The 13,884-nt window shown below is 45.7% G+C and overlaps 1 protein-coding gene across 2 annotated transcripts in view; it reads right to left on the reverse strand.

Annotated features, from left to right (window-relative positions):
* Positions 1–1,057: 1,057 nt before the first annotated feature.
* ISM1 (isthmin 1) overlaps positions 1,058–13,884 on the reverse strand; it is a 71,906-nt gene continuing 59,079 nt past the window's right edge. For both annotated transcript variants that reach the window (XM_035005828.1, XM_035005829.1), the window contains exons 4-6: positions 11,244–11,387; positions 6,288–6,377; positions 1,058–2,762 (exon numbers count right to left, since the gene is read on the reverse strand). In XM_035005828.1, coding sequence (XP_034861719.1) covers positions 2,245–2,762; positions 6,288–6,377; positions 11,244–11,387 — 752 coding nt within the window. In that variant the 3' untranslated portion in view covers positions 1,058–2,244. The remainder of the gene's footprint in view (positions 2,763–6,287; positions 6,378–11,243; positions 11,388–13,884) is intronic.

Genomic DNA, 13,884 nt, shown 5'->3' on the forward strand with positions numbered 1-13,884 from the left:
TGAGCAGGGAGCCCAATGCAGGGTTCGATCCCAGAACCCTGGGATCATGACCTGAGCCAAAGGCAGACACTTAAAGACTGAGCCACCCAGGCGCCCTGCAACCAAATTTCTTTGCAAAAAATGGTTTTCTTATTATTAGAAACCAAATCTGCTTCCCTGATATATAGATATATTGATTCTCTCCCTATCAGTTCAGTTGTTTAAAATTCCTTCAGATGTCAATAAAGCTTCTCATGTCATAATAGAAATAGCTTTTAAATATAAATATTCTGAGAAGGGAAATACATGGGTGATTCATTCTAAAGTGTATATGATTGATAAAACCTTTTCCAAAAGAACATATTTTATTAGGGGAACTTAGGGGTGGGATCAAGAATACCAAAGACACCACCAGGACACCAATAATTTGATATAGTAGAAAGAGCATTGGGCCAGGAAATGAAAGATGGGTCCAATGTGATATATGTTTTTTTCCTGGGTTTTGGTTTTCTCATCTGGAAAATGAATAATCTGCATAATGAGTAGTTCTACTTACTTCTGTCATTGCAGAATTTTGTCCTGCTCACCTGGATGGTCTTTTTTTGGAAAGGGATGGGGGGAGGTAGGGGAGGGGTAGGGGTAGAGGGAGAGAGAGAACCTTAAGCAGGCTCCAAACCTAGCATGGAGCCTGACACAGAGCTCGATCTCACGACCCTGAGATCATGACCTGAGCCGAAATTAAGAGTTGGATGCTTAACCAACTGAGCCACCCAGGTGCCCCTCACCTGGACTCTCAAGCCTTTGTTCTGGCCTGCTTTTCTTAGCTCTTTCTTAGCTCTGAGTGGGCAAAAACTTACCTGTGTGTCAATGAGTTCAGCCTCCTGGGGATTGGCTTGACATTCTTGGTGCCAAAGATGCCATGAGTTATACCACCCACTATCACATCAATCAATGAGCCTTTTATTCCCACCTGGTTTGAACCTTCCTTTCTCCTGCCTTGATGCCCTGGGCCTACTCTTTATGGTATTTGCATCATAAATATTTGCAGGTTACACATTTATTGCAGTAACACATTTGATCATGATTTTATGATATATTCTCTTTTCCTGGAGTTTTGCAAGGAAAGACTGCATAAGAACAAACTCTTTGTCTTAAGTTCCACACTACATAACCAGGTCATATTACAATGCTTGATGCACAAGACTCAATGACTCAATAAATACTTTACAAAAATAATGTAGTTTTTTCCCCCTTTCTTAAAACATAAAAAAAAAAAATAGGATTTTCAAGACTTGAGTCCCCCTACTCTTTTTATATGTATTTACTGGTAATATATTGGTGGAGAAAAACATTGTTACGATGGTATTAGAATAAAATAGATGAAATGAGGTCCATGTTCTTTTCCCATCTATTTTGCTTTTATTTTTTCTTTTGGAAAAGTGCTACTACCTGTTTTTATGTCCGACCTTCCCGCAGGCTTCTGAACCTCCCACTAAGACATGAGCAGAACTTCTGCCACTCTGAAGCCTTTTAGTAGAATTATGGCATTATGCTAATATTGGCCTTTTATTTTAAAGCCTATTTAAAACCAGTCCTCAGATTTGCCCCTAAAATACCCCTGTGTCCCCCACCCCCTATCCAATCTTAGGCAAGGGCATGTTGGAAGCCGAGACGCCAGCAAGGTGCGTCATGACTAAAGAACATTTGGTTTAAGGTGGGCGTTTTCTTGTTTTTGATACACTTCCATTGAGTTATTTAGTTTTAAAAAAGTTACTCCAAAATTCCCTTTCTCTTCCACCTCCTTAAGCCCCTGTCTGAACTCTCACAGAAGTGATTAAACAGTTTCACAACTCCAGCGAAAAGATTATGCTTAAGTCACATTCATATTAAATAAGTTATATATAAAAACTGCTTATAACGTTTACAACTCAGTCTTTCCCTCTTTGCTTCTCCTGGAAGCGCAGGATCTGGGTGTAAATCGAATCCCACCCACTATGGCTTCCAGGTTCTTCTTCTGGCTCCTTTGTCCTCATCCTCCTGCTGACATCACCCCTCAGAGGGATTCCAAGGAGCTCTGCGGGCATTTTGGATGGCAAGGTGGCTTCAGACGGCAGTCACCCGGGCCTTGTGCGCACCTCTAGTGTAATTTATGGAAAATACCCGCGTGGTATATACAAATATCCATGGATGCGGATAAGACGAACTCTGCCCCGGCGGCAGATCAGCGCAGTGCGTTTGTGTCAAAATACCGGAGGTGACATCTCCTTAGTACTCCCTGGCCTCTTGGAACTGCTTGATGTAATCTTCGTCCGAGGGGCTCTCCGTGCATTTCTGTCCATTGTTGGGAGGCCGGGCCTCGTTGTATCTGCTCCAGTCGCCCTTGCAGATAATCCAGGGCAGGACGTCCACCTTGTAGTGGAGCTCCGCTGAGAACTCGGTGCTGATGAGGTTGGGCGTCCCCGCCCCTTTGCCCCTGGTGATGAGCTGCATGTTGTCGCCATAGCAACAGTGCTGGGCGGCCAGCGTGGTGCTCTCCAGGGACAGCATGGAGCGAATGCAGTACCGGGCCGTGGGCTTGTAGATCTCCAGCTTCTCCTTGGGCCCACTGGCGTCCTTCCAGCGGAAGTCCTTGCGCTTAATGCGATCAAAGATGTCCGCGGTGCTGTAGGCCACCTCGGTGGGGTAGGAGCACGGGCAGCTGGGCAGGTCATTGATCACCTTGTGCATGTACTTCTTTAAGAACTCACTTTTGCAGCTCATCCATCGCTCGCAGCTGTCCGTGTCTGAGAAAGACCACAGAGAAGCCCGCTCACCACATGCAACACCGGGGGCAGGTTAACACTGAAGTCAACTCCTCTCCTCCCAGGGACAACCCCTGCTGTCCCCTGGAACCACCAGCCCTCGGTTTGGTCATGCTCACCCCCCTTGAACTTGGGAACTTTATTTACAAGGCAACCTCCTCCCCACTTTATACTATGAAAAATGTTCAGACACAGAAAAGTAGAGAGATGATACATCAGCAGTGACTACCTGTCAGCAATCACCTAGATTTAACCATTACAGTTGCTTCATCGGTCTTGTTTCTTGAAAATATATGATATTATTATCCCTGAATTTTAGTAGGCATCTGGAAAAAAAGGGAGGATAGGGGGCCTATAACAAAATGAACAATAATACAGGGCAATTTTGAATCTCCTCTTTAAGTATCTGGTGACAAGGTAGAAAGTGCCTCAAAGGCAAACTGGTAGGACTAAGTTTTATTTGTGCCACTCACCGACAGGTTTAAGCTAGAGCTGGTGGCCTAATCTCTTAACCACAGGCACTGGAGGGTGACAATCCCTGTAAGCAAATCCATATGATAAGATGCCTCAAAGAGGAAGGGGCTGGTAGCCCTTGCTTTTAGGGAACTTAACATTTAGGCCAGAGGCCACTGACCTCTAGGCTTCCAGCCAGAACCTGCCCCTAGAGGTTGTTGTATTTGGACCTTACAATATTAAAAAATGCTGAATTCATTGCTAATTAATTAATTGTTGAAATAATTTAAGACTTAGGTGGTTCCAGTTTATTAATGTGGATTCCTGGTTTTATTTGAAAAAACAAGATATGTTTGTGCTGGTCCTGCCCCCAGGAACAGGCCACTTGTACAAACCAAGGTTGAGCAGAAAAAAATCTGCTGGGGTTGTCTGGGGGTGTGGAAAACATTCGGTGTCACCGGGACAGAGTTTATGGGGAAGGAAGGCTGTGGGTGTCAGATTTTGGGGCTCTTCAGTGCAGTTTAGACGTGTTCAGAGGACACTAGGGAACCACTGAAGGTTATTAAGGACAGTGAGCTATTGGCTGAGCTGTACAGGAAGAAGATATATTCAGTGCTGGTATCAGCTGCAAGAGTCCAGGTGGGAAGGAAGAGAACAAGAGGGATCAAGCGTGCTCAGAGAGTTAGGGCCACCGGGCCTGGGTGGGCTTGAGGGGAAGGAGGAGAGACATCAGGAGTGACTCCCCAGCTCTGACCCAGGTGCCTGGGAGGCTGGTGGTGCCCGAAGAAGGAATCAAGTGGCCAGGATGGGGGCAGGGTTGGGGGCAGTTTGGAGGAGGGCTCAGGCTTCTTTCTCTTCAGTGGAATGAGGAAGAGAGAGATGGGGCATCTCTCAGGAGCTCAGAAAGGCCTGGCCTAAGAAGAAGAGTGTGGGATCTTGTGTTCGGCTCCCTGGGATCGAATTCCAGCTCGATGGAATTAGTAGCTCATGCCCTTGTGCAGGTATAGTCTCCCTCCCGGGGTTTCAGTATCCTCATCTCTAAACTGGGGATGAAAAGAACGCCTGTCTCCTACAGTGCGATGAGGATTAAACTGCAGGAACGTAGGGAGCCCTCCACACAGGTTCCAGGGTGCTGCCGGCGGGGCTGTGCTAAGGCTCCACTGGGGCCTGAGTTCTAAGATTCCAGCCCTGTGAGCCCCGGACTGAACAGTAGGGAGAGACTGCAGGCTCCCTCCTGGGAAATGTGTTTCTGCAAAGCCAGGGAGGGTCTCCTCCATCAGACAGGTCTTCAGAGACAATATTCAGTAAGGCCCTAGAAAATGGCTTGGTTATTTTCCTTCCAGTGTGGAAGGTCATCATAATTCATGTACCTACAGAACATACACTGACTCATTTTTATCTATCAAACTTGGTAGGTGTTCAGTATGATGGGCACGTTCTAAATGCTCTGCCAGTATTAACTCATTTAATTCTATAATAGCTCTACAAGGGGGCCCTATTACCTTTTACCATTTTGCAGATCAGATAACTGAGGCACTACTAGGTTGACAAGTGACCCTGTGCAGATCAAGCTGTGTCCCATCTCGGCTAGGCTTCTTCTGTTTGTCCTTCTCTATCCTCATTCCATGTTTTCCCTTGCCCTGGAAGGTTGTCCTATGTGGACTCTATCAATGGGCCCCTTGAGCCCTGACTTCTCTTTGGGTTGAGCCAAAGGGAGGACCTGGCCAGAGACCAGGGGCAGAGAGGAGAGTGAGGTCAAAGTATTTGTTCCTGTGGTTCCTCCCTCATTGTTGCAGGTTGGCTACATCCTTCTGAGAGCCCCAAGTGCTGACAGGTAGCCCTCTCCACACAGCTACTCTGGTCCCTTCAGGCCAAGGGGTGGTAAGGGCTCCCCACTGTTCTGTCCAGCCCTTCTTGGTATCCATTCTACCCTGCTCATCACAACTTTGCCAACAGACCCTCATCAAATGCTCCTCAATTACCTGATTCCAGTGTGTCATGTTTGTTCCTGCCCAGAACCTGATTGGCACCCATCCTTGCTCATCTCTGTGTGTCTTTAGTCCCACCTCAGGTGTGGCTTTGTGCTACTGGACCTATCCTCTTCAAAAAAGCAAGCAGCTACCTGTTGCAAGGTGTGCAATATGGAAAGACCTGAGAAGCTCTCTGCCCCCAAGAGACAACCTTTGTTGCTCTACCATTTTTATGTAAATTTCCCACATTTAGTCTCTAATTTCTTTTGGGGTGACAGGGGTGGGGTAGTCAAATGCATTGTGTTTGCAGAAAGTTCCTGCCAAAGGTAGTTTGTGCATATGAAGGACTGAGGTTGAAGCCCTGGGTCACACAGGATGTCCAAACTGACTCCTGTTTGGCCGAGGTTGAAGAAGTTTTGGGTGGCACACAGACATGTGACAGAAGGAGTCTCACCTTTCTGCAATAAAGAATTGCATCCTGAAGCACATGAAGCTATTTTTAAAAAGGAAGCTTTTCCCTTGCACCTGAGTAGTCACTTGCAATTTGGCTTGGTTCATGTGGATTGTGTTTGGTCTAGCACTTTTGAGCAGACAAGTAGCAGGGTATGCCAAAGGTTTACAAAAAATGTATGCGGTAGAGGGAGGCAGTCACAATACTGAGAGAGCTCCTTTTCCCTCCTTTTGCTACAGAACTGAGACCAGCATTGCCTGACTTCTTGGGGACACTCAGTGAGGGCTGTCAGAAGAGATTCCATGTGGCCTGAGGCCCCACTGGAGACTGAATCCATGCTGAGGAGAGAGCGGCCCTGTCCCACTTCTTGCCATGGAAGCTGGATAGTAAGCAAGGCGGACACAGAGGCCTCTCTGCTCTGCTCAGCCTGCTGCAGGAGGCACGGGACGGCTCTCTCTTGCTTGGAGTATATTCAGTGAGCAAGAAATACGCTGGGAGAACTAGACCCCATAAGAGGAAAATGAAACACTTAAATGGATCCTAGGACCGGATGGCACTGCAAAGGCAAAGGAATCTCCAAAATAGTAAATCAATATTTGGATTAGAAAAAAAGGGGGAAAAAAATCTCCTTACCAACTTCAAACAGTTTGGTGGCATTAAACTCCTCGCTTCCGGCCAGGAGACTCACTTCGGTGGCAGCTGTCCTGAAGGTGTCTTCAATTCCTAAAAACAGACAGGAGCTCATTTTTCCCTAGTTATATGGGAAAAGTGACCCCCCCACCTCCCCAGCAAATCAAGAAACAAATACACCTGAACAAAGCCTTTTTTGTATTCATTACTACTCTTGGGTAGGAACTTGCCAGTGGAGAAACAGTAAAAAGCAGGTAGTAGAGCATAAAATATATTAAACCCCCAGATACCATTTGCAGCATGAAATCAGATCCAAATGTGCCTGAATGAGTCTTAAGGAACTCATTCACTAGGCCCCGGAATAGGGTTTGGGGCAGGAGGGGACACGTATCTGTCTACAAGACTGTCTGTCTGGTGGTGTCAGGGTGACAAACTGGATTAGAGGCAGTGGTTAATATTTTGTCTAGTGGTCAATACCAGTTTTCAGGACCGACTGACTGGGTTCAAATCATTCCTAGCCTGTAACCTCGGGCAAGCCACTTAACCTTCATGTGCCTCAGCTTTCACATCTGTAAAATGAGGAGATACAAATGCCCCACCTCATAGAGTTAAATGCAATCAATGAATTATGTGTAAAGAAAGCACTTACAGCAGTAAGTGGTGAGTGTTAGCTGATAATTTCCCCAGGAGTATTTTCTAGCTCATTTTGAGGATATAGCAGTCCATAGCTAAAGAGCAGATACCTCACATTCTAGGACGTCTAGCACTGCCCATGATGCTTCAAAGAGAGTAAGCTGGGCTTGTCATTACTTGCTCTAAGTGGCTGAATCCAGTTTGTTTCCTACTTCCTGGTTCCCCTCTCCCTCCCTCAAGCTACCACTCCCATCCAGGCTTCCCTTACAAACAGGATTGCTGTGCTAGCTGAGGCATCTGAGGAGGCCAGGGTGGTGGAACATGGTAGTCTATGCTGGTGGAGAACCTTGGCTGCCTGCGAGGCATGACTTGATTTCCTTTAAGGGGCTCTCTCTGGCTTTATGTGAGGCCCCTTGAACTTATTTGTAGGGTTGACCTAGGGGACAAGCTTTTACAGTGTAATCACTGCCAGGCGGGGGTGGGGTGGGGTGGGGGTGGTTATTGCCTGCTCCATGATTCTTTCCAGTAAGGCTGAGAATCAACAAACCAAATAAAGAAAGAGATCCTGTAAGAAAAAAAATCCTTCATGTTCCAAAGGAACCCTGAAACACTGGACAGATGGCCCAGGAACAGAGAGGCAGAAAGGATGGAAGAAGGGCAGGGTCAGAAGAGAAGAAAATGTATAAGCAGGGCTACTGGGAACATTGCTCTAGGTGGTGAGAGAAAACAAGAAGGAAACATTCAAAATGGTGGTCACCGGGTGGTAGACTTGGATCCGGGTACAAGCTTGGGACAAGAAAACAATAGGCAAGCCCCTGAGCCCCAAAACTAAATGCTATCTATATCCACGGGTGGCTGAGCCCCATATCCTTCCTCCTGGTGGCAGTGGAATAGATTAATTGTTAAAACCATGGACTCTGGAATCAGACTGCCTGAATTCAGATTCAAGATTGATCTCTTGCTGCTTGTGTGACTCATGCAAGTTAACCCCATGCCTGTTTCCACAGCTGTCGAGTGGGGGCAATAATAAACACCCACTTCATGAGGCAATTGCAGGGAAAATGAAATAAGGCACATGAAGACCTTAGAAATTTGCTTGATACTTAAGTCCTCAAAAAATCCTATTCTCCATGATCTTCATTATCATCTTTTTTTTCTTCTTCATCTTCATAGTCTTTCTCTTCCTCCTTTGTTGTCTTCCTCCTCTTCCTCCTTCTCTACTTATTTATTATTTATGGGTTTATTTCCACCTATCTAAATCCCATCACATCAGACTTCCAACTCAGCTTCATTATGATGAGCATGAGAAAGATCAGGAAAAGCATCTTGATGGTTGCTCCACTTTCTGAAATCCACCCACATGCCTGACATAGACCAGAACAGCCACTTGTTAAATTTCAGCCCCATTTTCTACATATGCTCTTTGCTAACATACACATGCCCAATCTGATCTTTCCTCTCTCCCCTCAGAAACCCATTTGCTCTTCTGCTTCTTCTTCTTTTTTTAAAGATTTTATTTATTTATTTGAGAGAGAGAGAGAGCATGAGAGGAGGAGGGTCAGAGGGAGAAGCAGATTCCCCACTGAGCAGGGAGCCCGATGTGGGACTCAATCCTGGGACTCCAGGATCATGACCTGAGCCGAAGGCAGTTACTCAACCGACTGAGCCACCCAGGTGCCCACTTCCACTTCTTTTTTGTTTCAAATCTCAGCCTTATGGTCTGACAACTGAGTTCTAGGAATAGAAAGAGGAAGTCTGGGGGCGCCTGGGTGGCTCAGTCGGTTATGGCCGGACTCCTGATTTTGGCTCAGGTCGTGATCTAAGGGTTGTGAGATTGAGCCTTGCATCAGGCTCTGCATTGAGTGTGGAGCTGGCTTGAGATTCTCTCCCTCTCCCTCTGCCCCTCCACTCACTTGCACTCTCTCTCCGCCCCCCCAAAAATAAATAAAGAAAGAAAAGAAAAAGGAAGTCTGTATCAACCTCACACCCAAAAAACAAATAATCCAGTCAAGAAATGGGTGGAAGACATGAATAGACATTTCTCCAAAGAAGACATACAAATGGCTAACAGACACATGAAAAAATGCTCCATATCACTTGGCATCAGGGAAATACAAATCAAACCACAATGAGATACCAGTTAGAATGGCTAAAATTAATAAGATAGGAAACAACAAATGTTGGCAAGGATGTAGAGAAAGGCAAACCCTTTTACACTGTTGGTGTGAATGAAAGCTGGTACAGCCACTCTGGAAAACAGTATGGAGGCTCCTCAAGACATTAAAAATAGAGCTACCCTACGACCCAGCAATTGCACTACTGGGTATTTACCCCAAAGATACAGATGTAGTGAAAAGAAGGGGCACATGAACCCCAATGTTCATAGCAGCAATGTCCACAATAGCCAAACTGTGGAAGGAGCCGAGATGTCCTTCAACAGATGAATGGATAAAGAAGATGTGGTTCATATATACAATGTAATATTATTCAGCCATCAGAAAGGGTGAATACCTACCATTTACACCAATGTGCATGGAACTGGAGGGTATTATGTTAAGTGAAATAAGTCCATCAGAGAAAGACAATTATCATATGGTTTCACTCATATGTGTAATATAAGGAATAGCATGGAGGACCACAGGGGAAGGGAGGGATAACTGAATGGGAAGAAATCAGAGAGGGAGACAAACCATGAGAGACTCTTAACTCTAGGAAACAAACTGAGGGCTGCTGGAGGGGAGGTGGGTGGGGGGTTGGGGTAACTGGGTGATGGGCATTAAGGAGGGCACATGATGTGATGAGCACTGGGTGTGATATGCAACTGATGAATCATTGAATGCTATGTCAGAAACTAATAATGTACTATATGTTGGCTTATTGAATTTAAATTTAAAAAAAAAGAAAAAGGAAGTTTGGGCATGTGGGGATCAAACTTTCTCTGAAATATCTTTCAGATGAAGCCACTCAGAATGTGCCATTTCTTGGAAGAACCCGAGATCTTATTTTAAGCTGGTATTCTACCTGGCAACTGGAACACATGTAAAATGCAAAACTACAGACCAGGAGTTGGCAAATTGTTTTGTAAAGGGCCAGAGAGTAAATATTTTAGGCTTTGTGAGTCACATGTGGTCTTGGTTGCATATTTCTTCCCTCCTTTCCCCTCCTCTTTTTCCTCCTCTTCTTTCTTTTCCTCTTCCTTTTCCTTCTTCTTGACCCTTTAAAAATGTGTATGCTGTATAAAAACAGGCCACACTTTGATACCCAACTGCTACAGACAAACACAATTATTTTTTTACCCCCAATATGGCCTCTCACCAAGTTTACAATTAGTTTAGTTTTTAAAACACTGACAATGCAGTTTATTTTTTTAAAATATTATTTATTTATTTATTTATTTTTGCTTTTGAATCTCTGGATTTTAATGCATTTGCCCAGAGTAGGCAATGCAGTTTAAAGTAATAATTAACTGGGGGCGCCTGGGTGGCTCAGTCCGTTAAGCGGTTGACTCTTTTTTTTTTTTTTAAGATTTTATTTATTCATTTGAGACACAGAGATACAGAGAGAGAGCATGAGCAGTGGGAGAGGCAGAGGGAGAGGAAGAAGCAGACTCCCCACTGAGTCAGGAGCCCAATGTGGGGCTCGATGTGGGGCTCGATCCCAGGACCCTGGGATCATGACCCGAGCTGAAGGCAGACGCTTAACCATCTGAGCCACCCTGAGCGGTTGACTCTTGATTTCAGCTCAGGTCAGGGTCTCAGGGTCCTAGGATTGAGTCCAGCAGGGAGTCTGCTTCAGGATTCTGTGTTTCCCTCTGCCCCTCCCCCCATTTACTTTCTCTCTCTCTCTCAAGTAAATAAATAAATCTTTAAAAAAAAGTAATAATTAACTGCCAAGTTTCCTGTTTCCTCCCACGGAGCCTTTAGCAACTCTCCCGCCTCACCGACAGGGCTACCAGCATGGTTTTCCTGTACGCGTCTGTGAAGTCTTTCATCCTGGCTTCCTTATCAGACCATGAATGTCTCTCTGCATGTGTCTCTTCAAGGCACAACAAATCCCACATCAAAGGCCCAACTTAACCAGAGTCCCTCCTTTAAATTAAACAAGTACGCTGCAGCATTGTCTTCTACGTCATGGCCTTTGCAATTGTGCATAAGACTCAGAAAACCCATGTTTCCATCCATTCAGCTCATTACCCATCTCTTGTTTCAGTCTGGTCAGAATTCTTATTAGGGAAATGGTTGTCCTTTAAAAAGTCATTTTCTCAAAGGTCTAAATATAAATGAAAAATTTCCCCTTGAACTTGGCCACTCCCCTGCATAAACCCACCTGGGCAGTTTGGACGGTCACACGTCCTAGATTCTGTTGCAGTACATGCGTAGCCACAAGACCTGGTGCGTTTCTGGTTGCCATTCCCACAGGTGACACTGCAGACAGACCAGAGACTCCAGTCGCCCTCACCATCTGTGGAATCTGGAAGGGAGCCAGGGATACGGTCACCAGCCTCGCCCGAAGAGTCCCCAAATCCCCCTTGTCAAGTAGCCTGCCAGTTGTCTTCTCCCATCGTTCTCACCGTTAGAGGGGACCAGATGCCAGCTGGAGTCAAAAGGCTTGTGGCTCCAGAGTTCATTTTAGGGATTAGCTTCATGAGAGCAGGGACTCTGTCTGAGGTTTTGAGCACTGTGGTGGTCAGCACGTGGCCAGGGCCTGACCCCTAGGAGGTGCCCAGTAAGACCTTCATGAGAATGCATGCATTTGTAGAGTATGGGATCATGCAATACTATGGTAGGTAGTTTCCAAAGATGACCACCATCACTTCCTTCCCTCCCCATACATACATTCATCGAGAGAGCAAGAGCGAGAGTGAGCAAGTGAGAGAGAGAGAGAGAGTTTATTTCCCCTTCCCTAAAATCTGAGCTGACTTCCACCCTAGGAGCCTGGCAGCTTCCGACTTTCGCTCTGGGCAATCCAGTCACTCTGAAAGAAGCTGAGGCTAAACCTGTAAATCATGGGCCACCACATGGAAGAGAGGAGGCACATGAGGGGCCTTAAGATACTACACAGGTGAGTGAAGCCTTGTTGAACCTTCTAGCCCCTCCCAGTGGACAGCTAAATAGAGCAGATGCCATGGCGAGCATGGCAACTGCCTCGTGGGGCCCTGCCTGAACTCCTGAGCCACGGAATCAAGAGATAATAAACTGCTGTTGTTTTAAGCCACTGAGTTTTGGGATGGTTTGTTATACAGCAGCAGATAACCGCTACATCATGGTAAAGCTAGAAATGATCCTTCGAGGTCATCACTTAATATCTATCCAATGAATATTTATTGAGCCCCTTTGTATGCCAGGCATAATTCTAGGTATATGGGAAATATCATTAAATAAAACTGTCAAAGATTTTTGTCCTGGTGGAACTAATATTTTCGTAGTAAGAGTCAGGCAATAATTAATCAACACAAAATGAGTAAGTTACACAGTATATTAGAAGCCAAGAAAAGGTATGGAAAAAAGAAGTAGACCAAACTAGGGGCGCCTGGGCATGTGAGGGGTGTGAGGAAGGTCGGTATATTATCAAGAATAAGTTTCTCCTTTTAAAAGTAAAGAAACTAAGTCCTAGAGTGATTGTGGGGGGACTTACCCAAGGTCATAAGGGTAACAGAAAGGAAAGCTGGGGTCCTAGTGCTGAGCCCTTGATCTCCACAGCATGACTCCCTCTGCAGCATCTCTCCTCTGTAATAATTTCTCCTGGTTCCTCCAGATCTTCCTACAGCCTTGGGGCCTCTGCCAGTGCCAAGCTTGGCGCTATAGGCATGTGCTTTGCTGGGAAGGGGTCCTTTCGGTTCCTAACAGGTCACGGTGATCATTATTATGTAGACCTGGCAAGAATGTAGTCCACACATGTTTCTACCTGCAGTGTGGGCTCTTTGCCAGACTCCCAGGCTGTTGTTTACATGGTGCTCACTCTGAACACTCCTCAGGCAAACACAGGGCCGCCGAGTCTCCTCAGCCCATTAAATGGAGTTGGGGGTGGGGGGTTGTTCATGGTTGTATTCTCATCCCTAACCCAGAGCAGAGAGTTTGCCCACAGGGTCCCCATCCACTTCTCCTCCTTCCCCAAAAGGAATCTTTTTGTATTTTGATCTTCTTCTAAAGAAATGGTTTTCCAGCAACACAGCCAAGCCAGATGTTTGAAACTACTGTCTCATGTGAAGGAGTTGGGCCTGTTTCCCCAGTGTGAGCCTCTTCATCTCTCCCATCTCTTACTAGGCATCAACACATAGAATTGGGGAGGCAAGCTGCTTCCGGAGGGAGAAACCACCTTGGTAGGGGCAGCTGCTGCTTCCTCCAAGACCTCTGGGGTCTGGTATCTCTTGGTAATGTCCCCAAGAACATCAGAGATATGCCTGGAACCATCATGACATCACACTCTCATCAGGGGGAGCATTCAGGTGCAGTGGGTAATAGGCACACATGAACACACTCAACCACATCCTACACATACTACCAAGACCAGCTTTGTTGAAGGGAACAACAGCAACAAAAAGTCACAAATAAAGATTGTACTGTCATTAGACTCATCAAGGGGGTGGTGGGCCAGTTAGAAAAAGTTTATTAAATCACATAGTAAAGTTCCTGTACCTACATGGTGGGTACGTAACCAATGATGCCAAGTGGTGTTCCTGCTTGGCTCAGCAGAAGCAATGGGACTGCAGCCTTCTAGAAATCTCTTGCAACATTTCCTTCCTGTTGCAGTAATATGGAGAGATAATTTTGGGAAATATCCTTGAACTTTGAGACTTAAGCATTAAACCTGCTATGAGGCTTATATCAGAATCTTTGCACAAGGTAATTTCTGGTCTTGGTTTCTTGGATCTAAATTACTACATGTTAATACTGTGTCAGATTATGTGAAAAATGACTTCCATAATTCCTCTCCCCATATCAACCCTTTGGTTACTTTCCTCTCCTGC

Source organism: Mirounga leonina, unplaced genomic scaffold (genome assembly GCF_011800145.1).
Source record: "Mirounga leonina isolate KUSES-001 unplaced genomic scaffold, KU_Mleo_1.0 Mir_150, whole genome shotgun sequence".
Classification (NCBI taxonomy): Eukaryota; Metazoa; Chordata; class Mammalia; order Carnivora; family Phocidae; genus Mirounga; species Mirounga leonina.